Genomic DNA, 25,691 nt, shown 5'->3' with positions numbered 1-25,691 from the left:
AATTGCCCCTGAAGTGCCCAAAGGTGCGCAGGATATGGGGTCCCTGGGACAAGGGGGGGGGTGGGGGTGGCGCGGTGTAGGTAGCGTGCTCTTTCAGAGGGTCATTGCAGACTCAATGGGACAAATAATGGCCTCCTTCTGCAAGGTAGGAATTCTATGATTTTATTCAATTTTGCAGATTGCCACAATAGGATTTGAACACTCACCTTCTTGACAGGTTCAGTGTAATGATCATTACACAGCTTTGTCCATTTAACTCTTGCATCAATATTTACAACACAACTTCTCTTTGCAACCGTATATATTTCAAGATGGCAGGAATGCAAAGGGATTATTCAGTTCTGGGCACTGCAATTCAGGAAGGGCACATGACTTTGCAGGGGATACAGTGCAGATTCACACCAAGGCTAAATGATTAAATTGTAAGGTGCGGTTGCATAGAGTAGCCTTGTATTCCTCGGAGTATAGAAGATTAAGGATGTGATCAATTTGAGGTGTTTAAATAGAGAGTAACTACTTCCTTTGGAAGGGGAGTCCAGAACAGGAGATTGAATTAAAGCTTGGCTGTTCAGAGTTGATGCCAAGAACCATTTTTTCCACACAAAGTATAGAATAAATCTGGAACTCTCTGCCTAAAACACTGAGGCAGCTAGGCCAAGTGAACATTTCAAAACTGAGATTGATAGGTAAACCGAACCAATATAAAACCATGAGGGGTAGATAGGAATTAAGATGTAGGTCAGACATGAACCAGCTTAAAGGGTTAAACGGTCCATTCCTACAACCCTTTTGGAATTTTCTGGCAGTTTTGCATCTCCTGATTGCTGCAGTCACAATGTAAATGCAGTCTGAAATTGTACCAGGGTATTTCTGAATCTGCACCAGAGTACAAACTCACACTGAAACCAGGAGGAGGTAAAGTTACTCAAGAGTCAGACAGAAGCACAGTGGTTCAGAGGGGCAACACGTTGGCTCAGTAGTTAGGACTGCTGCCTCATAGAAAACTCTGTGTGGAGTTTGCACATTCTCCCCGTGTTTGCGTGGGTTTTCTCTGGGTGCTCCGGTTTGCACCCACAGTTCAAAGATGTGCAGGTTAGGTGGATTAGTCATGCTAAAAATGTACAGGTTACATTGGTGGGGTTACGGAGATAGGGCAGGGGCATGGGGCTAGGTAGGGTGCTCTTTCAGAAGGTCGGTGCAGACTTGATGGGCTGAATGGCTTCCTTCTACAATGTAACAATGCTATAAAAAAAAGTCAGTTTAACTTCAGAATCAGTTCAAACTTGGCATCCAACCTACATCTGAAGCATAATAATGATTTGATGCCATTTCAGTTTTGCACTATTTACTTCTGGAATGTTAATGGAACCCAAAAGGTTAAACAGTGTCCAAGCTAGATGTAAATCTAGAAAAATGTAACACTGAATCAGTCTAATTTACACTTTCAATCTCCTGTCTTGGCACTCTAATAATGCAAAGCTAATTGGCAGTGTATTTTTTCTCTCTCTGTAGAATACAATAGTTGCATAATGTCTTCGACAGATTAAGTAACCAAGCAATCAAAGCCAGGAATCAGAGAGCACCCTACCTCACAATGAACTAACCATTCACCATTTCAAGAGTACAGAATGATTACACCTGATCACAATTATTTATTTTATACTGTCCTTATTTCTACAACATGATCAGTCCCACTGCAGGTTCACTGTACTTTAAATATGGAGCAAAAATATGGCATTTTATAATCGTAATAAATAAAGATCTCAACGATATGATACAACGGTGTTTATTTCATAGCAAAGGGATCATTAATAGTGCTATCAACAGCGGCAGCATTTACTCAGCACCAACTTGCTAACACTCAGTTTGGGTATTACCAAGGTCACTCAGAATTCCAGGGGTGAGCTGAGCGTGACTATTCCTGACATCAACACAGCATTTGACCAAGCATGGCATCAAGGAGCCATAGCAAAACTGAAGTCAATTTGAATCGGGGAAAAAGTCTACACTGGTTTAAGTCATGCCTAACATAAAGGAAGATGGTGACGGTTGTTGGAATGCCAATGATCTCAGTCCCAGGGTATCACTATATGAGTTCTTTCCACCATTGGTGGTTGGTGGCAGCAGTGTGTGTGCCATCTACAAGATGCAACTTCCAAATCTACCATCTAGAAGGCCAAAGGCAGCAGAGGCATGGAAATATCACCACTCAAGCTCCACTCCAGGTCGCACACCATTCTGACTAAGAATTACTGTTCCCTCATTGTCACTGGGTCAAAATCCTATAACTCTCTTCCTAACAGCACTGTGGGTAAACCCACACCACATGGACTTGCAGCGATTCAGGAAGACAACGCACCATAACCTGGACTGCAGTGGTTCAGGAAGACTCCTCACCATAACCTTCTCAAGGACAATTAGGGATGGCCAATAAATGTTGGCCTTGCCAGCAATGCTAACATTCTTTGAAAGAACGACAATAAAAATCCCAAATATCTAAGTTACCACAGTTATACCCAATTGTTATGAGGAATAATGTTATCTCTGGGACTCGCGCAAGGAAAAGGTTAAGCATACCATCCAGAGGGGAGGTAGTGTTGATTAAGGAGAACATTGCAGTGCCAGAGAGGGAGGAAATTCTGGAGGTGTCAAGGACATAATCTATTTGGCTAGAGCCAAGGAACAAAGAAGATGCAATTACATTGATCGACGTAATCCAGGCGCCACTGACGAATGTGATATAAAATAGTTACTTTAAATATATTAGTTACTGTAATGTAGATGTAGGCAGGTCTAATTCACGTTAGTTCACAGACAAAGGATTTCAGAGAGCATGGCAAGGAAGGGGGAGGGGTGTTTCGTGTAGGAGGAGAAAAGGATGCTGGGTAACAAGAGGTCAGGGGAAGGAATGAGAAGTGAGCCAATTAGGATGTATGGCCAGGTCAGGAGGGGTATAGGATGACCTATGGGAATCATGTATGTGAAACTTGATGCCATTTGAATGTGTTTGTAGAGATTTCTTTGTTCTCCAACTCACTCAATTCTGGAGACCTAGGAGACGGCTTGTGTTCTGGGATTTTGTGAAACGAGTCAGACTTGCAAGTCGAATAAAAATAACTAATGCTATGCCTACAAATCCATCTAGAGTTTTATTGAGGCCAGACTGACGGGTAAAGAAAGTTATGATTTGTCATTTGGTGCCGAAAACCCGGGATTCCTCAAGACAGTTCTGACCAACCGCGAAATCAGAATTAGACTGATTTTGGACAAGGAAAGTGGAAAAGGGCCCACAATGTATAGCTGGAAAATGACCGCGCATTGATTTTTCCCCTCTTCTTATGGTCTGATTAGTCTGGTCACTCGCGGTTGGTACGGAAAGATCGTCTCGACGAAATCAAAGGTCAGTCTGGGGATTAGAAATTTAACTGATAGGATTTCATAATTGATGATTCGGTTTTGGGTTAGTTTTGGAATTAATGCGTCATCAAAATGATGGTTTAATTCCATGTGTGAGTGTTTTTGGAGAACTGATGGGACCTCAGGAGAGGGTTTAGTTCAATGAGTGTTTTTAAATCTATAGTTGATTAAGCTAAAATTGTATCCTTGGACTGTAGTGGCGAGAAACGATAAATTTTAAAACAAACTGGATGCTGCATGTTAGTTAAAGCAGAAGTCTCTCAAAGGGTTAACAGCAGCTTGAGATAACAGGCAGCTTGTGGTGTAATTGGATGCCTTTCTTTCGAGTCAGTGAAACTCCAGCAAAGTTACGTTTTGAATTAATTAAAGGAAACCAGTGGATTTCTCCACCTCTTTGAATAAAGTTTATTATTTTAGCAAGCAATTGATTGAAATTGCCAGAATCTTAAGTTTTAATTACTTGAAATAATGTTTATCTCATTTTATTTGTGAATTAATAGAAACTTAAAGAAACACACTGACACCATTTTAAAAAGTGTAAATCTGGAGATGACAGTTGACTTTGCTCCGAACTGCTCCCTCATTGATAGCAGCCAACATTTTTGTGAATGTAAGAAAAATTTGTGAAAAGAAAAATTGTTCAGATAAAGAATTAATTAAGTTGTAAAAGTTATACAAGTTTGTGGTAAGCAAATCGTAAATTCAGTTCTGAGTTGAGATCAGAGCTAAGCTTGCAGGTTGCAGTAATTCAATTTGAATTTTCAAACATTTTAAGTTTTAAAAGAACACTGTTAAAACCTTTTAAATAATTTTGCCAAGTAGCAAAAATTGCCATTGGTTATAAATAGGCAAATAAAATAAAAAAATATTTTAAAAAAAAGAGAGCCAAAGTATGAAAGCTAAAGAGTTAAATTAGATTATGGAGACAGTATTGTCAACATGAGAGGGATAAGATCATCTTATTAAGTTGGCATGAAAATGCCCTTAAAATGGGGATTCCAATTAGTGAAAGGGGGAACCAGAAAGCTCTGGAGATCTTGAAAAAGGAGTGTGCATTAAAAAAAAAAAAAAAAAAAACTGCACAAGCAAAGAGAGGGTGGACTAGAGTAAACAAAAAGGGAGCTATGTAGTTCAATGGCTGGCCTTGCATTGACAGAGGATGAAGATTTAGAAAATTGGACCATGTCGGGTAGAGTCCCGACTGCACCAGTAGCATTGTCTGCACTAATTCCGGAACCACCAGAGTATCATAATTTATATCCAGTCACTGCTCCCCAGATTCAAATCATGCCAGCCTCTCCAGCCCCTTCGGTTGATAGCTTGGGTCCTATTTTACTATCTCCACTGTCTGTTAGAGAAGGGAAGCTCTGTTCAACAAGCCCAGTTAGCTCTAGGACCCGATCTCGGACAATGAGAGAGGGGCCTGAGCCTATCCAGAAACAATCACACATACCACCTAGATCCCTTCAGACCGATATGGTAGGACAGAAAAGTACGAGAACAAAGGAAGAGGATGGGGATGGTTCTGAGGAGCTGGAGCTCCCTCTAGTGACAGGGAAGGGCACCGAAGTCTTTGAAGAGCCAGAGGAATCCGCTAGAGCACCCCCTAGTGAGACTCTGAGACAGTTGCCGATTAGGGAAATACCAAACCCTGACGCTGTGACGGCGGCGGCCCAGCCCACGATAGACGTTTATTTCCCATGGAGACCCAATGAGATGATGGCTATTATGGCTGCAATCCCAGACAGGAAGAAATCTCCTGCTGCTTTCGTGGATTATCTGTGAACTACTATCTCAGTTTATCAAGCTGATTCAAGGGACCTCTGGGTCCCTAGTCCAGCAGGTTTTAACCCCAGCAGAGTACCACAATCATCTCAATCACTTGAATTATACTAGCCACGCCTCACTTCAGCAAGCCCATGCTTTGGACGATGATAGACGGGCACAAATTCTGAGTGCGTTGAATGTCACAGTTCAAAAGCCCATAAACATTTCTGCTATCTTGGACCTCAAACCTAAAAAGACTGAAGAGCCAGAGGAATTTCTGGAACGTTTTAATGAAATCTACCGTGGGCAGTCAGGCGACTTGCCATACCAAGTTTGTAGTGACTACTGGATTGGACTGTAACTTGTTGGCCCGAGATTTACTGTGTATCTTCCAGCTACAGCTAGAGTGCGGAGACGAAGGGGTAACGGTTCAATCATGGAGGATGAGACAACAGTGCTATATTTCTATCACTCCCCAGTGGTGGACGTTAGACATTGAACATTCACTGCATCACGTTATCCTGGCCTATGACAGAACCGGACAAAACAGGGAGTTGGAGGACAAATACCAGCCGTTAATTGGGACCGAATGGTCAGTCAAGGTTACAGCCACAGTCACGGGAAAAGAAGGTACAGGCGATTTTGTTACAATACCACCACATTTATGGCCAGTCAGCCCTCATATTACACGTCAGGTCCACGACCAGTACCATGCCAAGGATCTGGGGCCTATGGTAAGGAGGGCAGTGGATCATTCAGATCCAACAAGTCACGCCAGACGGCACTTCCATAAAATATTTTGAGGTCCCTGAAACGATTAACACTCGACTTCAGCATCACCGGGGACGTGATGTTTTGGAATATGTCAATCCACAGGTCTGGGCGGAATACCCATCACAAGTGGGAAAGACAAATGTTACACCAATAAAGGTAACGATTAAAGCTGCCTTCCATTCGGCAATACCCCCGAAACCCCAAGCTGCCCCGTCTATAGACAAATTAATCCGAGAGCTGTTGCAACAGGGTATTTTGGTCCCTTGCCAATCAGAATCTAACACCCCCATACTTGCTGTGCCTAAACCAGCCAGACCAGAACCGATCAATCAATGCCATCGCACAGCCGTTACATGCTCTTGTCCCTAATCCTGCCCACACACTGGCTCAAATTCCAGCTCAAGCCTGGGTCTTCGCCATAATTGACCTTCAGCACGCCTTCTTTGCCCTCCCACTCGCATCTGAAAGCCAATATTTGTTTGCCTTCACTTACAATGGACAGCAGTATACCTGGACCCGACTGCCACAGGGGTTCGTCAACTCACCTACGCTCTTCTCCAGATGTCTGCAGACCCAACTCCAGGCTTTGACATTGGAGCATGGTTCCACTCTAGTTCAGTATGTAGATGACATATTGGTAGCGAGTCCTGATGAACCCAGTAACAGGGATGATGTGATCCAGTTATTAAACCACCTATCCTCGTTGGGTTATGTTGTTTCACAATCAAAGGTCCTGGTGGCTCGGACAAAGGTCAAGTTCTTAGGAGTTTTACTTACAGTCACAGTCAGAAGTCTCGAACCCAGTAGGATTGAAGCAATATGCCAATTCCCCGCCCCTACCATAGCCAAGGAGGTCAGTCATTGGCTGGGTATGGTGAATTATTGTCGGCAGTGGATACCAAACATCGCTGTCTATAAAAAGCTGCTGACGCCTTACACTAGTGAAGGGGGGAATTTTACTCTCACCACCGAGGCACTCAAAGCCTTCCGTTGCCTGAAGCAGGTCTTGTTACAAGCACCAGCCCTCGGTAGGCCCTTGCACGACCGACCGTTCAACAGCGGTACTCACCCAGCAACATGGGGACAAGCACCATATTACTCTTCCAAACTTGATCCAGTGGCGTTGGGCCACCCTGTTTGCACCCAGATCTTGGCAGCGATATACAATAGTTTGCAGGCTGCTGCTAATATAACTCTCCAACAGGATATTACGGTATATAGCTCCCACTCGGTAATCGCACTATTGGGGCAACTGCAGACTCAGCATCTTACCGCAGCTCGTCAGAATAGGTATGAGATATACCTTTTGAACAATCCACGTCTGACATTTAAATACTGTACCACTATCAATCCAGCCTGTTTTCTTAGCGGTCCCCCTGTCCATGAAGACGCACATGGCCACGACTGTTTAGCCTTGATTCAGGAAACTACCACAATAAGGGACGATCTGAGTCATATTCCGTTAGAACAACCTGACATGATGATGTATGGTCAAATATCCCACCGGGGTTTAGTTAATGGCCTACTACAGGTCCTCCTTATGCCCGCGCAGATTTCAGTAATTAAATGCGCTGCCCAGACAAACGGTAAGACCCCAGTTGACGTTGGCAATGAACAAGCAGATTGTGCAGCGCGGACAGCCGCACAAATTCAGCAAGTGATGGTGCCTAAAATGTTAAGTCAGACTAAACGATCTGCTATAAATATGTCTGCTTCTGACAAGCCAATGCCAACCATCCAAGACGTCATAAGGTTACAGGAGGACGCTCCTGAGAGTGATAAACAAATGTGGAAACGGTTAGGTTGTACATATGTTTCTGTTTCCTCTTTATGGGCCACGCCAGCACATCAGACTTGTATGTCTGATGTACTGGCTTTATGGGTCGCCGAATGTCTACACTTTGCAACTCATTGTGGGGCTCGGGGGGCTAGTGATTTGTTGCTGGACACTTGGTGGCATCCTAAAATGCAGGGGTTGGCCCAGAGTATCAGTAATCGGTGTTTAATCTGTCAGCAATATAACACCGGCAAAGGTATCCCTTGTGGTATGGGGCAAACCCCGTTGCCCAGTGGTCCCTTTGAGACGCTCCAAATGGATTACATTGAGTTGGAAAGATGTCAATGTTATAAATATGTTTTGGTTATTGTGGATGTGTTCAGCAGATGGGCGAGGTGTATCCGACTACCGATAATAAAGCTGCTACTGTGGTTAAGGTTCTGAGGCGGGAAATCATTCCCCAGTACGGCATACCAGCTCAGTTGAGTTCTGATAACGGGCCTCATTTTCTTGGACAGATTGACCTGCCTCCCTTCCCGAGTGCTGTTTTACAGGTGTGGAGCATGATGGGGTGGCTACACACCGCCTGTGTAATCTTCGGCCTCACCTCGCTTGGCGTGACATCGGCGACGGACATGGAAAAGGGAAATATCATCTACATTTGTAACCCCAACCAAACTACAAGGACATTTCATTTATGCAGAGGTGATGTTCTTCGATGCCCCCATATACGAGGGCATGGTATCGACTCAGGGAAGGTCATCAGGTTAACGGACAATGCAGGACTCATGAAGCAATTGCACCGGTCCCGGCGATGGGAAGGGAACATTACATGGACATTGCCTTGTTTTTGGAGTACATGTAAATTTGATTTTGGATGTGTTAAGATTGGTGCTATAAAGGTAAAATCAGACCGTCAGGAGAGGGTAGGAAGAGGTTGTGAGAGAGGGGGACTAGAGAGGACGGGGCGTGTAAGGAGGGGAGTACAACTAGAACGTAGGTTATCAGGAGATACACTTAATTCATTTAGGGCCCAGACTGAGGAAAACCCGGGTAGTATGAATCTCTTCTACCAGATTTACCACCGCTTGTATGGCTAGGGACGGGTTGTCTGCTACCCGAACCCCGCAGCCGTGTCTAGGTTATTTTTTGTTTCACCGCTTTGGGGCACTCCCCAAACGGTGGTTCATTGTCAGCATTCCGAGCCACCGCCCGAGCAAGTCACTCTTCCTTACGATCTGGGTTCAGCACCACCGGCTATTTGCCTTCCCCTGCCTCGGGATAATTCCCACTCACAGTATGATAGGCTGCAACGGTGGAGGGCGTACATACCTAACCACTTCACTCCCAATAGGGACTGCCGGTCGTACGAGAATTGTTTCAGCAGTGATGGGTATGGCTGTTTGCTGATAGAGGTGGAAACAAATATAACATGGCTGTTCCCCACCTGTACGGACAGGAGGTGTCATATCACTCAGGCGTCTAGCCAATGCGTTTGTTACAACACCACCTGCGTTCTATTGAACGCCGGCCTCCAGCTCCTTTGTGGGTGGGCGAATGTCTCTCATATCACTGTTGGCACTAGGGCTTTCCACATTGCTTGGAGGCCCGAATGGGCGTTCCAAAGCTGGATAAACTGGGCTACTGGGGGATCCCTACGCAACCGATATACTGATTGTGATGCAAGCCTGTACACGGAGCAAGAATACTACTTTTTCCCCGCCAAATTGCTATTGGGCATCTAGTCCCTACCACAGTCCCCTGCCCCTCGGCGTGGATGCTGCATAATCAGTTAGCACGCTGGGCAGTCTCGGCTGAATTCTGCGAGAACTGGAAAAAACCTCAGGTTCTCGCACCCAACTGGGGCCACTCAGCCGGGTGGGGAATTCTGAGCGTCTTAACACTGGGAGGTGTGGGGGGTTCCTTGGCGGTCAGCGATAGGAATTATTTTATTTGTGGCTTTACCATCCTGGGAAACGAAACCTTGGGAGCCCTCGGGGCAATAACCAAGGAATTGTCTCAGCTGCGGTTGTTTGCAATGCAGAACCGGTCTGCTCTTGACCATCTTCTTGTCCGTGAGGGTGGGGTATGCGCCATAGGGCAGGGCAAGTGTGTCATGGGAGTTCAAGACCTAACCGCTAACATCACTAAACTTATGGATCGCATACGGGATCACCTGGACGGAATGCAGGACCCTGGCTCTTGGGGTAACTGGGGATTTGGAGGTTGGAAGGACTGGTTGATAAACATGGCCATGTATTTAGCAGTGGCACTCGGCTGCATTTTTGTGGACCTGGCCATCCTTAAATGCGTGATGGGTAGAATGCGGGGTGCACTAGAACAGATAGACGCCCCTAGAATCTTGGCTGTTAGGATCCACGAGGGTGCAGCGGATGAGGGGGGGGCTACAGCAGGAATTGGAAATGCAGCGAAGAATCTTTTTAGATGAGGGGCCGTAGCTACGGATTGAATAGCTAGGTTATCATGAAATGATAAAAGGAGGGAATGACAAATGTGATATAAAATAGTTACTTTAAATATATTAGTTACTGTAATGTAGATGTAGGCAGGTCTAATTCATGTTAGTTCACAGACAAAGGATTTCAGAGAGCATGGCAAGGAAGGGGGAGGGGTGTCTCGTGTATGAGGAGAAAAGGATGCTGGGTAACAAGAGGACAGGGGAAGGAATGATAAGTGAGCCAATTAGGATGTATGGCCAGGTCAGGAGGGGTATAGGATGACCTATGGGAATCATGTATGTGAAACTTGATGCCATTTGAATGTGTTTGTAGAGATTTCTTTGTTCTCCAACTCACTCAATTCTGGAGACCTAGGAGACTGCTTGTGTTCTGGGTTTTTGTGAAATGAGTCAGACTTGCAAGTCGAATAAAAATAACTAATGCTATGCCTACAAGTCGATCTCGAGTTTTATTGAGGCCAGACTGACGGGTAAAGAAAGTTATGATTTGTCACCACATACTAGTGGGAAAGGTGCACAGGTACAAATTGCAATAAAATTACAGAGGTAAAGTTATACAGAAGTTATAATGGGGATCTTAATTATCCGAATATAGATTGGCATAGTAGTGTAAAGAGACAAGAGTTCAGAGTGCGTTCAGGAGAATTTTCTGCAGCAATATGAATAATTAGAGTAAGAATAGTCGTTTGGTCGTACAGAACTGGAGACAAAAAAGAGACATGCTGTTGAAGCTTTTTCTCAGGACAGATTCGGAAGAATAGCAACTGTAAAGGGAACAACAATTTATATTGCATGAAAAGAGAGTGCTGATTGATTAGTAACTGGACTCTGATTTGTACAGACATTGCCATGGAGAATGCACCAGGCCAACAGTTCACAGCCAAGCTTTTGTTCAAATTCAAGCAGGTCAACTCTGATTGGTCAAGCCACTACCTTGGGGAATAAACTAGGAAATGGTCGTATCCAAAGCCTTTTAGTTAAAAAAAAAGCACAATGCAAGGACATGCTCCTTTTGCCTGCAGACAGGGCCCTGTGTTTGCATAGATGTAGCTTCCAGCACGTGTTAATGAGCCACACTGCAAGTCCTACTGATAATCTTAGTGTAATTTTTAGCACAATCAAGAATAATTGTGGAATTTAATGTCGGACACAATGTTTTGAGTTCTGCAAGCATGGACTGGGGTCAGATACAGTCAGCACTTTGCTTGTGAATAGCTGAAGGAGTGTGCTGTGTAATGACTTGGATGTGCTGATCCACTGACAGATCTTATTAAACACTGGACAGATGCCCATCTCTCTTAGTGTAGGAGCATCGGAGATGCGTTCAGCCAACCCCCCCCAACAAAGTTTTAGGGCACTAACCGTAAAACTGCAAGTTTAAATGACACTTTGTTAAATGTCACTTTGACAACCTAGGGAGAGAAGGTAAGTGTAAAATGCAAGTGGGTGAGGTGGTAGGGTGTGGAAGGAGTAGTCAGTTTGGTCTGGGGGTTAGTTGAGTCGGAGGCAGATATTAGTATAGTTCCTCAGGAGTGAGAACTGGTTTTAGTGCTTCTCTAACCTTTCCTGGGTAAGAGAAGTCTCCAATTTTAGTTCAGAGTTTCAGAAGATTCCAGACGTCATGCAATTGCCCAACAGAAGTAAAAAATTCCTGGGCAATTCCCAGGCAGTCAGTGTGTGGCAAGTTCCGAGGGTTTTCCCCTTCACATCTTCCGATGTATGGGATACACCCATCCGGAGACTGGGAGATCTGGGCCAATTGAGTCATCTGTTTACACTGGAATGCAACTTCTGGGGTCCAAAAGATGACATTTGTTTCAGCATACATGACGCCAGTCACAGAGACAGCATGACACCAGATGGCCATAGCAAATGGAAAAGGTTAACTTAGGACTGTTTCCAAGTGAGAGGATTGTTTCCAAGTGAGGGGTAAGACAATCACAATTAGGGAATAAAGTTGAAAACTCAATTCGTTGGCACAGTTTCACCATTGCTTTTGTGCTGTAATTCTTCTGCGACACGATTCAACATAACATCAATTCAAAAACAAAAGAAAGGCTTTGCTGTGTTGGCAGCATTCAAGGAACCCTAGGCCTTTGAGGGATTAAAAAAACTTCCATGCTGTCATAATTGCTTTCATTAAATATATGTAACATCTTGCTTCGTAAGTTGTACTTGATTCATAAATACTGGTTGTCCATACCTTCACATCACAGATGCCAGTCTTCAGCCAATACGATTCACTCCACGTGACATCAAGAAACGGAAGAAGGCACTGGATACTGCAAAGGCTATGGGCCCTGACAATAGTATTGAAGATTTGTGCTCCACAACTAGCCACACCCCTAGCCAAGCTATTCCAGTACAGCTAAAACACATGGAAGGATTCATCAACAGTCCTATCAAGTGGCACTTACTCAGCAATAACCTGCTCTCTGATGCTCAGTCTGGGTTCTGCCAGGGTCACCCAGCTCCTGACCTCATTACAGCCTTGGTTCGACATGGACAAAAGAGCTGAATGCCAGAGGTGAGGAGAGTGACTGTCCTTGACATCTGACCGAGTATGGCATCAAGGAGTCAATGGGAATCAGGGGGAAAACTCTTTGCTGGTTGGAGTCATACCTGGCACAAAGAAAGATGGTTGTGGCGAATGGAGGTCAGTCATTTCAGCTCCAGGACATCACTGCAGGAGATCCTCAGGGTAGTGTCCTAGGCTCAACCACCTTCAGCTGCTTCATCAATGACCTCCCTCACAACATAAGGTCAGATGTGTGGATGTACGCAGGTGACTTCACAATGTTCAGCACCATTCGCAACTCCTCAAATAATGAAGCAGTCCATGTCCAAATGCAGCTAGACCTGGACAATATCCAGGCTTGGACTTACACGTGGCAAGTTACATTTGTGCAATACAAGTGCCAGGCAATGACCATCTCCTACAAGAGAGGATCTAAACATCACCCCTTGACATTGAACTGCATTACCATCATTGAATCCCCTACAATCAACATTGATTAGAAACTGAACTGGACTAGCCATATTAATACTGTGGCTACCAGAGCAGATCAAAGGCTAGGAATCCTACGGCGAGTAACTCGCCTCCTGACCCCCCCCAAAGCCTGTCCGCCATCTACAAGGCACAAATCAGGAGTGTAATGAAATACTTTCCACTTGCCTGGATGAGTGTAACTCCAACAACACCCAAGAAGCTCAACAGCATCCAGGACGAAGCAGCCTGTTTGATTGTTCCCCCTTCCACAAATATTCAATTCCTCCACCACCAACCATCAATGGCAGCCGTGTGTACCATCTACAAGATGCATTGCAGGAACACGCCAGGTTCCTTAGGCAGCACCTTCCAAACCTACGACTATTACTATCTAGAAGGACAAGAGCAGCAGATACCTGGGAACCCCACCACCTCGAGGTCCCCCTCCAAGTCACTCACCACCTTGACTTGGAAATATAATCGCCGTTCCGTCTTTGTTGCTAGGTCAAAATCTTGGAACTCTCTCCCTAACAGCACAGTGGGTGTACCTACACCTCAGAGACTGCAGTGGTTCAAGAAGACAACTCACCACCACCTTTTGAAGGGCAACTAGGGATGGGCAATAAATGCTGGCTTAACCAGTGACGCCCACATCCCGTAAAGGAATTTTAAAAAACGTATTAAGGACCCGGAACCTAGAAACTTAAATTAAATAGAGGTTTATACCTCAAAACCCAAGGAGAATTTACAGAGTAAGTAAGGAGAAACAGCTCCTTTGGTGGAAGAATCGAACACCAAAGGGCACAGATTTAAGATAATTGGCAAAAGAAGTAATGACGATGCAAGGGAAAACTTTTTAACGTAGCAAGTGGTTAGGATCTGGAATGTAATGCTCAAGTGTGTGTGTACTGGGGTGGGGGGGGGAAAGAGTGTGTAGGTTCAATTGAATGCAAGAGAGAATTGGATTATCTGAAAAGGAAGAATATGCCGTACTAAGGGAAGATGGCAGAGGTGTGTCTGTGGGCAAATTGCTCCTTCAGAGAGCCGGCACAGATATGATGGACTGAATGGTGTGCCATTGTACACTGGCCCTCAAGTTCAAAAAACTAAAATTAGTATTGGTAAATTCCAGGCAGTATAGTTAGGGCCAAATTTTTGCTTGAACATTTCCCAATTCTGCAAACCTGGCTCAGAAGATTGTGCCCCCGATGCTCCAATTCATATTCTGGATGGTGGTTTGGATTGTTAACAGGAATCAGAGCCGCCACCCATTTAAACTGAGCAGAAGCAGCCACAGAGGCTACAGAGTGCAGAGGTGGGCCATTTAAAAGGCCGGTCACATGCTCTGGTACTTTGTTCTAGTTGTAGACACACAAGAAAACCAAAAAGAGCCCTCTAGCCCTCACTCTCATACACACCTTACTTCATGCTTCCTCCGCATCCCATGGCCCCTTATTCTCACCAGGCCAACTTTTGTCCCTCTACTCATCAAGGTCCTTTAGAGCCCCCAAGCCAACTTAGTGCTAACTCAAGGCTCCAACGGAACAATTGATGACCACTATTTAAAAACTCATACAATGGATTTAAATTTCTTCAAGGAAATCTTCAATGTCAAGAAAACATTTGTATTCACAGCCGCACATCAAATACTTTAGAATAACTTGGAACAATAAGCTTACAGGACTCTCACTGTGATGAGTCATGCAGCTCTAATCCTATAATGATCACTCACAAATATGTATGTCAACAGACAGTGAAATTGCAAGCATTGTTTTTTTTCCCCCAAAGGTAAGCTGTCTTTCTTCAAAACTTTAAAGAGCTTGATTTAAATGCCTTGACAGTTCCATAGTTTATATACTTTTTACATGCATTGATGTCTATTTTTACCAATCCCAATGGGTAGCTGGTCCTCTCCCAAATATCTCCAGCAGCATTAGAACTTTTGCTCAAATAACTACAGCCCACAAGTTGTATTTTGGACATCCCACCAATAAAAATTACATCTGCTTGAAAGTGTGTAGCTGCCTTTGGAGTACTCCTGTTGTTCAAAAAATTAGTGCCTTGGTCTTACAAAGTTGTGTATACATAAGCCATGTTAATTGTCTAAAAACAAGACATTGACTGGTACTGAATGATGCTTAATCAATGGCATATTTATAAAATTGCATTTGGTAAAATTAAAATTACATGCAACAAGAGGGAAACCTTTGATAAAGCAAATATTAAGGAAGTTAGAAAGCGCTCACTATCCCAATAGAAAATGATTAAGTAAAGAAATCAGCTTATTGATTGAAGTAATTGCTTGGGGAAAAGTTCAAATAAATTCTCCTCGTATGTAGTTGTATTTTAACTTTTGTATCATCATATTGTGCAGAAACAGATATATTATAATAATGTTTATTCGTATCACAAGTAGGTTTACATTAACACTGCAATGAAGTTACTGTGAAAATCCCCCAGTCGACACACACCGGCACCTGTTCAGATACAGAGGGAGAATTCAGAATGTCCAAGCCACCTAACAAGCAAGGGCGGGATTCACCGACCCCCCACCGGGTCGGAGAATCGCCAGGGGGCAGCGTGAATCCCGCCGGCTGCCAAATTCTCCCCCCCCCCGGCGACTCTCCGGCCAGAGTGGCGCCTGTTTTCGGCGGGTCCCGCTGGCGTATGTTACGACAGGTACTTACCGGCGGGATGTGGCTCCACAGGCGGCCTCCGGGGTCCTCGGGGGGGCATCTGGTCCCAGGGGGTGCCCCCATGGTGGCCTGGCCCGCGATCGGAGCCCACCGATCCGCAGGCGGGCCTGTGCCAGGGGCACTCTATTCCTCCGTGCCGGCTTGTGTAACAGTCCGCGATGGCCGGCGCGGAGATGAACTCTCCGCACATGCGCCAACTCGCGCCGGCTGGCGAAGGCCCTTCGGCGCCGGTGGCACCAAGCCCCTTCCGCGCCCGCCGGAGCGGCGCTAACCACTCAGGCACTGGCCTAGCCCCGGAAGGTGCATAGGATTCCGCACCTTCGGGCGGCCCGACGCCGGAGTGGTTCACGCCACTCCTTCGTGCCGGAGTTGCCTGCCCCGCCGGTTTCTGAAGAATCCCGCCCCACGTCTTTCAGCACTTGTGGTAGGAAACCGGAGCACACGGAAGAAACCCACGCAGACACAGGGAGAACGTGCAGACTCCGTACAGACAGCCGGGAATCAAACCCAGGTCTCTGGCACTGTGATGCCACAGTGCTGAACACTGTGCTACCCTGCTGCCCTATCAGGATTAATATATAAAAAGTGGCAGTTTGCACTGAGCATTTGGACTTATAAAGGCCAAAGTTCAGAGTTGTGACGTGTTCAGATTCTCAACCAAATCATATTTTACAAATACTCTGCTAAGCATATGTCAGATGCTATGTCATGCACTATATAGTTAATAAATCTATGACACGTAAAATAAATGATAAAAAACCTCATCCAGCTAGTTCACCCCTGACCCCATATGATTTAATCTTTTGCACCAGCCTGCCATGAGGGACCTTATCAAATGCTTTACTAAAGTCCATGTAGACAACATCCACAGCCCTTCCCTCGTCAATCATTTTTGTCACCTCCTCAAAAAATTCAATTCAATTAGTGAGACATGACCTCCCTTTTACAAAACCATGCTCTCTGTCGCTAATAAGACCGTTCAATTCCAAATGTGCATAAATCCTGGGCGGAATTCTCCACAATCGGCACGATGGCCGCCGACCGGCGCCAATCAGCCCAGCATCGCGCCGCCCCAAAGGTGCGGAATCCTCCGCATCTTGAGCGGCCGAGCCCTAACCTTGAGGGGCTAGGCCTGCGCCGGACCGATTTCCGCCCCGCCAGCTGGCGGGAAAGGCCTTTGGTGCCCCGCCAGCAGGCGCAAAACTGACTTTGCCGGGCGGCGCATGCGCGGGAGCGCCAGCGGCTGCTCACTGCATCCCCGTGCATGCGCAGTGGAGGGGGTCTCTTCCGCCTCCGCGGAGACCGTGGCAAAAACGGAAGTAAAAGAGTGCCCCCACGGCACAGGCCCGCCCGCGTATCGGCGGGCCCCAACCGCGGGCCAGGCCACCGTGGCCCCCCCCCCCCCCCCCCCCGGGGCCAGATCGCCCCCCCCCCCCCCAGGACCCCGGAGCTCGCCTGCGCCGCGTTGTCCCGCCGGTAAGAGAGGTGGTTTAATCCACGCCGGCGGGACAGGCATTCCAGCAGCAGCAGAATCGCCGGGGGGGGGGCGCCAACTGGCGCGGCGTGATTCCCACCCCCGCCGAATATCCAGTGCCAGAGAATTCGGCAACCACCGGGGGCGGGATTCACGCCAGCCCCCGGCGATTCTCCGCCCCGGCGGGGGGGGGGGGGGTCGGAGAATCTCGCCCCCTATCTCGGAGAATCTTTTCCAACAATTTCACTATCACTGACATCAAACTCACTGGCCTATAATTACCCAGATTATCCTTGCAACCCTTCTTAAACATTGACTATCCTTCAATCCTCTGGGATCTCACCTGCGGCCAACGAGGACACAAAAATTTCTGTTAGAGGCCCAGCGATTTCATCTCGTCTCCCTCAGTAATCCGGGATAGATGCCAGCTGACCCTGGGGATTTGTCTATCTTAATGCTTTTTAACACACCTAAAACTCCGCCCCTTGTAATAATGACCTATTCTAAAGTGTTTACACATCCTTCCGAGACACCACCAATCAATGTGGCCCTCTCCTTTGTGAATACCGATGCAAAATACTCATTAAGGACCTGTGGTTCTACACATAATTTCCCTCCTTTGTCCTCGAGTGGACCAACTCTTTCTCTAGCTACCCTCTTGTTCCGAATATATGTATAAAATGCCTTTGGTGACCATTTTTTCCCTCCTAACTCCCTGCTTGAGCTCTTTTCTACTTTCCTAGTATTCCCCAAGTGCTTCATCTGTTTTTAGTTGCCTGTACCTCACGGATGCATCTTTTTCTAGTAACTAGACAAAAACCCTTGGATTATCACTAACAAAAGATGATTTCTTCTAATGAGCTGCAGTCTGAGGCAGCCAAAGTATATCATACACCAGTGAATCACAAATGCAGCAAACACCCATAAAAAAACCCAAACATGACCGCCAGGTCATTTTATAGGTCATATGACGAGATACAAAATCCTATACCAAAATTGTACATACAATGTTATCCCAAGTGGCCAGAAACAGGCTGAAAATCAATTTGTTTTCCAATGCCTATGCTTACATCACCTCCAGTATAACTTTTATGATCCGATGAGGTAGCAGATAAAGTTGATGGAAGGTAATGTGGTTGATATGATATACAAAGACTTACAACAGGTGGCTATTTAAGTGCCACGAAACAGGCTCGATAGTAAAGCTAAAATCCATGGAATAATAGGGATAATGGCAGCACAGACACAAAGGTGGTAGTGACATGAAACAGAAAGTTGATGCAAATGCATCTTCTTTGGACTTGAAGGTATACAGTGAGGCTCCCCAGGCAGTCAGTGATGTACAAGGAGCAATGTCCTACTCTACTTAACGTTTCCCATGTTAAACTGGATGGTGAAAATTTGCATGAGTTTCTCCATTGAATTCATCAGAACATAATGGTGCTTTAAGTCTGTTTTAAAGTAAAATCTGATTACTTTCAGTAATTAAAAAATACACAAGCTAGAGAGGAAAAACATTTGTGTAACTGCTGTTATGTGGCTAAATAACCTCGATTGTGATCTATCCCACCTTAATTTTTTTGAAATCCACAGGTTTTCGGATTAGCTCATAGTATTCAGGGAGCTCCTTCCGTGAAGGCAATTGGATAAAAACCTCACTCAGCTGTCGGCTCAAGCTAGTTTCAAGACAAAGATAAATGAAACTGGATCAGTTCTGCATACACATATATATCACCAATACATTGCAAAAACATTTATTTCTATGAATTCAATTCAAATTCCACCTGTACCTACATCTGACTTACACTTCCTTTGAACTATAAATTCATTACTGCATTCAAAGGTTTCCTGCACTGAATCAATTCTGCAGGATCCTCCATCAGAAGATTGACCAGATAAACTGGAGGAAGGTAAGTGGGTATTTTTTTGTCTAATCAGGATCAGAAATAGGGGTCACGACCCTGAGTGGAAGATTCAGACCCATATGTACCTCCTTCAGTATGGAGTACAAGGCAAACAAGGAACAATACAGCACAGGAACAGGCTCTTCGGCCCTCCAAACCTGTCCTATCTAGACCAACTGCCTGTATCCTTCTATACCCGTCTGTTCATGTGCCTACCCAGATAAGTTTTAAAGGTCGCTAACGTATCTGCCTCAACCACCTCACCTGGCAGTGCATTCCAGGCCACCACCACCCTCTGTGTAAAAAAACTTCCCCGCATATCTCCACTGAATCTTTGCCCCCCTCACCTTGAACTTGTGCCCTCTCGTAATTGTCATTTCCACCCTGGGAAAAAGCCTCCAACTGTTCACCCTATCTATACCCAGAGTAATTTTATAAACTTCTATCGGGTTGGCCCTCAGCCTCTGTCTCTCCAAGGAGAATAATCCCAGTTTATTTCAAAATTTGCAGATTTTGTACAAAACCTGGAAGCATTGTGAACTGTGAGGGGGTTAGTGCTAGACCTCAAGGAATCATTGACATGCTGCTGGAATGAACAACGTTCCTTTTCCTGCTGCACTGAAAAATAAATGTTGGGCTACAGGGAATGGACAGGGAGTGGGATTAACTGAGTGGCACCTTAAGAGAGATAGCCTCATTCAGTGCTAGACCCATACTATGATTCTATAACTTATTTTAATTGAAGATAACTAGCCTCCAAGGAGAGCTGCAATTAAAGATTGCTTCAGAAGAAACTATTGTGTTTTTCATTTACTTATATAATTCAAAGATGATTGCTCCTATAAGACCATAAGACCCATCGAGCCTGTTCTGCCACTCAATCACAGCTGATATGTTTCGCATCACCGTTCTCCCACCCTCTCCCCATAACCCCTGATCCCCTTATTAATCAAGAAACCCCTGATCCCCTTATTAATCAAGAAACCCCATCTATGTCTGTCTTAAAGACACTCAGGTTATTTTGCCTCCACAGCCTTCTGCAGCAAAGAGTTCCACAGATTAACCACCCTCTGGCTGAAGAAATCCCTCCTCACCTCAGTTCCAAGGGATCGTCCCTTCAGTTTGAGGCTCTGCCCTCGGGCTTTAGTTTTTCCTACTAGTGGATGTATATTCCATCTGATATTTTCGCCAATACATGTTTGACGTTGGAAACCGAGGCTCAATGCCTTAAATACCAATTTGTATGCTGCTGGGAATCTGAATTTTTGGAGTAATGAGATGCTTGGTTTCAAATAAGAATCTAAATGTAAAACTTATTTTACCTGTCTCTGTAGTTAATAACAGTATCAATGATTGCATTCATCTGTTTTGTGATCCTGGGTGGATTCGGAGACAGTTTTTCAGCTGGAGGTCTGCCTCTCTTTTTCTTCTTCTTTCCATCGTCTTTTGATGGATCTTTATCTACATTTCTTCTGCGCTTTCTAGCTTTCTTCTGACGTATTTCCTCTTCCATTTCTTCTAAATTGCCGTCTTCAATTGCCTAATCAGAAATATTACAAGTTTACCATCCTCTCCAAAATTTGGAATTTAAGTCTTCATAAAGGTTTACTCTGAAAGTACAGGTGATGGGTGACCATTTAGATAGTTAGCCCAGAAACTCCACTTTGAATAATTGGAGGAGGTTGATAATGTAAAAAGTGAAGTTGTCACAGTCCATTCGTTACCTGTTATTTTTACTCCCACGCCTTTCAACGTGGGAGAAACAGAAAGAAGAAATACAGATCCCAAAAGACTCCCAATTTATATTCCAGACTTGAGTCTGTTCTTCTCCACAAAAATAAAAAACTGTCAAAAGGTTATGCCACAATGGATATGGGATCCCTGAACGTCTCAGTTCACAAGGGGTAGATTTATTTCTACTCGTGTACTAATAAATATGTGAAAATCCTCAAACCGTTACCATGTAAGGTTGCACATCAGTGATATAATCCCTACATCATTCCATAAAGTTTAGATCTTCAGTTTTAAAGAAAGTTTGCAGGGAAATTCTACATTTAATTCAATTTTGGGGTTTTATACAAAAAGAATACCATTAATGAAATGAAATGAATGAATTCATCATTAATCATTCAAGGTCAGAAAATGCTGCATAAATTAACTGTTGCATGGCACAATAATGAGCAATTTGTCACACATTTTTCAGACCCCATACTGTGGAGCAGCACATAGATGCGAAATAGGAGTGTCAAGGGTGGAACTTTGGGGAAGCCACAGGCAACTGTGTGGGAGCAGGACAAGATGTCATTGCATGTGATTCTCTGGCTACAACTTGAGCGACAAGAATGGAACCAGGCAGGTGTAGTCTCGCCTATTGGATAGCAAAGGAGAGGAGATCAGAGTGGAACAGTGTGATCAACCGTGTCAAAATCTGCTGGGAAGTAGAGAAGGTCAAGGAAGGACAATTTACCATGGTCAAAGTCACAATGGAAACCATTTGTGACTTTCATTGGAGTGTATCTGGTACTATGGTGGATTGAAACAGAGTCTGGAGATTCGAACATGGAGTTCAAGGAAAACGGACAAGGATTTGGAAGATGAAAGAACATTCAAGGACTTGGCAGCAAAGGAAGATTGGAAATGCAATGGAAAACAAAGGGGAGGCCCTCAACACCTTGCTCTCCTCACTTATTCAATTTTTACTCTTTACGGACATTAACATTTTCTCAAAATTAAATTTTTGGTATTCTACTTCTCCATTGCTACAGGAAGAGAAACCCTAACAATGCAAAATCTTGATCTAATGACCAGTGATTGGGCATCCAGTGCACAACATGAATTATATGTCATTGTAATTATATCCAAATATGCCAGAAACTTTTAAATTTAACTATGGAAATTTCAAAATCTACCCATAATGACTACTTTCCCAGTCCTTAAACAAAATGCATCAAATTTACAATTGAATGACACCAAATCTGCTACTCAGCAATATCAAAGAGCAGTCAAATCTCTGCCAGTCAGCAATATCAAAAAGCAGTCAAATCTCAAGTAGGTCCCATTGCTACTTAAATCCTGACAGTCTTTGTGAGGGAGCATTTTGACTTGTGCTGTGTTTTTATATGGAAATACATGAAATTGTGTTCAACTGCACCTCAAGCCGTCGTGATAAAATGACACACAGGTGTGTACACCATTCTGAGATTGCTGAAGTTTCACTAAAAAAAAATCCAGTCCCCAGAACTGACCTTCATAAATGTTACGAGGAACAAAAATCAAGAGAAAAGGCAGATCACTGTCCTTAATACTATCTTTCCACTTTGCTTGTGTGCTTTTTAACAAAAATTATCTGAACCATGCACATGTGATCAGGACGTCAAACAGTAATTCCAGAAATACGGTTAAATGCATCATCTACCCTTAGCCACTGCTTTTCTGTAAGAGCATCACTGTAATCCACATCCCTGCGCATACGTGACCCTCGTCCAAACATTTTCTCTTCCTCCTCTTCACAAGTCAACCGTTCAACTTCTGCATCGTCTTTGACAATCCATGATGGAAGGTCATCTTCCTCCATCAGCCGTGGCTTACGTTTTGGATTCCGTGCGTCTTCTCTTCGCCGCTCCAGATCCATGCGCTAAGATTGGCAACAGAAGGGAATGTGGCAACTGTTAATTTTAAAACAACAATGCAATGCATTTCTTGTGATTAAATAAGACCAATATTTATCCACTGTCGTTGCAATATAAAAACATTGCAGTATGCTTCAGTCACTTAAAAAACAGAATTTGTCACATTGAGTAGTCATTGGCAAACAAACTATTTTGCTACTTTGTTCCTTTTTCCATAATGTCAAAAAATTAATAAAAACACAAAAAGATATTTTTCACTGATTTCAGTTATTTAAAAAAAAGCACAGAAAATCAGAAATCTGCAGGAAATGTAAATGAAATGAAAATCGCTTATGCCAAATGTGCAATTCAAACTAGATTCATACATTTCCTAATATTGTTCTTCAGCTTGTATGTGATTTACTTTGATCAGTTGTGAGCTATGTGCAGCGGGACCAGCTCTGCCACTCAGCAGTATCAAAAGAACAGCCAAATCGCAAGAGGGTCACATTTGCAGCATTAAAGTGGCAGTCTTTGTGTGGAAGCACTTTTGTATTTTTGCTGTGTTTTTATTTGGAAAAACATAAAAGTGTTTGTTCAAATGCACCTCAGGATGTCAAGATAAAATGGCATGCAGGTCTGTACGCCATAAGTCTGAGGTTACTTAAGTTTTCTTCCTGAGAATGGTGATTGACTGAAGTGGTATCACTGTGTATATTCCACAACTGATCAGTGTAGATTCTAGACACACAAGACCATGAATAGGAAATGCAAATAACCCACTTTTTAAACTCAAGGTGTTTAGTCTTGCCAGAAAGATATTGGAGATCATGCAAGCAAATTAGTAATGGCAACTATCTTCCAGCTTTCCACTCACACGTGTCAGTCCCGTGTATTGAAGTAACAGGGACATTGGAGTACAAATGAGCTTATCTTCCTGATAGCGTTAATAGCAGTTTCCAGTGTACAATTAAAGTAAAATCACAGGAGATAGCAAATGCCTTTATGTTTAAGCGGCAGCCAGTTTTTAAACCAGAGATGTGGGAACAGAATTTATTCACTTAATTTTACTGAAGGGCTGCATGACCAGTGTCTGGGTCTAAACTGTATCCACCAGATGGGAGCCTCTTCTGTAAATGGATATCTGCCAGGCCTCTATGCAAACAGGACCTGTAAAAACTGATTATTTGCTCCAAAGTGGTTGGCAACTATGTCATAGTATTTGGTGACACATGCAATTACAATTTGGAATAGTTGACAATTTATTTTCCCTTCCACGTTGAAGCACTACTTCTGCGCTGTTGCTTACAACAGCATTGGGAATATTAGCCCATCTTAAGCTTCAAAATACAAATGAATGCCAGAGACTATAACTATGGCTGAATAAATAAAATACCAATGTTCTGCAGTATAATTTTAATACTGGTGAAAATAAAGTGATTAGCCAGATGATATCCTTCCTCTCCTACAGTCGAAGGTTGCACAATTATAAACCAAAATCGGAGCTTTTGACGGCTTCCACATAATTTTATACAATTACCATAAACAATTCAAACTCCTCTTCATGCCGAGCAATCATCTGATTCAGGGTCTCATCATCTGGAACTTCATCTTCTTCCTGTAAGTCATGGAGTTAAGATGGCAATTAAATATTTTCTTAGCAGCTGTAAGTCAACAGAACTAGATTCATTCTATTTACGAAATCAAATTATTTTGGGCTGATGGAAATATCATCTCTCTTCTAAGCTAATAACTTTATCTGAAAATTTGTTTTTGCAATTGCACTTTTAAAATATTAAATTAGTGTCAGATGCTAGGGCCACTCCACACTAATGAGTCCAGAAACAGGGGCAGGGTCCACAAAAATAAGATGCTGTTGTTATCTTAAATTTCAGAATCTCCAGTAAGCATTACGTGTTGCACAGCAAATTAGATTATCTGAATGAAAACACATTTGAATTCAATTCCATGATTTATGAAAAGTTAACATAAAGATGCCCTTCAAATATGTGATATATGAAACAATAGCAGCAACAAACTGAACATCGGGAAGACTGAATGCTTTAATAAAAAAATGTTACGTTACCGTACACTGACATACATGGTTTCTTAGAAAAATAGAATATATGACAGAGCAGGACATTAAATATGTCTTTTGGGTGACTAATTGATAAAATGGTAATTATATTTGAGAGCACACCTGTGACTCTGAAATAGCGATGTGTAGTTACGTTGCTACAGCTCTGCAAGTTAGCTATCACATGATAATCAAACCATCCAATTGGAAACTGCCATGCTGATCTGTCGCTTGCAATAAGCCACGTCCGGGAATCAGTTTCTAGAAGAAATTCTCAATTCTGCTTTGGCGAACACAACTTCCCATAATCTTTCAACACACAGACATTGAATTGGTGGGGATGGGATGCATTGCCAGGCTACAGCAAGAAGCCCAGAAACTTTCTAAAGCAAGCACTATAGGTGGGTCAAGATGACAGTGTACTGGTCAAAGGTTTTTAGAATAGCACAATTAACAAGAGAACTGAATTGCTGGACACATCCAGAATAGCAAGATTGTGCCTTCTCCTCCACAGCTTCTCCACAGTTAACACAAAACTCCAGGGTTTACCATTTGTGCTGAATAGAGCGGGCACGATATCTGGGTTTTGTTTTATTGAAGATCGAGATTTGATGTTGGATATGGGTTACTTTAACAATATCAGAAGGTATTCTCCAAGTACCGGGAAATAAAGATTGTACATTCCTATGAACTCGTTTGACTTTATAGGAGGAGAGGAATATTTCTAGA

The 25,691-nt window shown here is 43.8% G+C and overlaps 1 protein-coding gene across 4 annotated transcripts in view; it reads right to left on the bottom strand.

Moving 5' to 3' along the window:
• The window catches only part of LOC140429626 (probable global transcription activator SNF2L2), a 210,149-nt gene that overhangs the window by 45,301 nt on the left and 139,157 nt on the right, over positions 1–25,691 (bottom strand). For all 4 annotated transcript variants that reach the window (XM_072516880.1, XM_072516883.1, XM_072516882.1 and 1 more), the window contains 4 exons: positions 24,426–24,503; positions 22,693–22,911; positions 20,600–20,817; positions 18,944–19,049 (listed from right to left, as the gene is read on the bottom strand). In XM_072516880.1, coding sequence (XP_072372981.1) covers positions 18,944–19,049; positions 20,600–20,817; positions 22,693–22,911; positions 24,426–24,503 — 621 coding nt within the window. The remainder of the gene's footprint in view (positions 1–18,943; positions 19,050–20,599; positions 20,818–22,692; positions 22,912–24,425; positions 24,504–25,691) is intronic.

The sequence above is a fragment of the Scyliorhinus torazame genome, chromosome 9, assembly GCF_047496885.1.
Source record: "Scyliorhinus torazame isolate Kashiwa2021f chromosome 9, sScyTor2.1, whole genome shotgun sequence".
Lineage (NCBI taxonomy): Eukaryota > Metazoa > Chordata > Chondrichthyes > Carcharhiniformes > Scyliorhinidae > Scyliorhinus > Scyliorhinus torazame.
The sequence above is the reverse complement of the archived record's forward strand: the minus strand, read 5'-3'. Positions and strand labels throughout refer to the sequence as shown.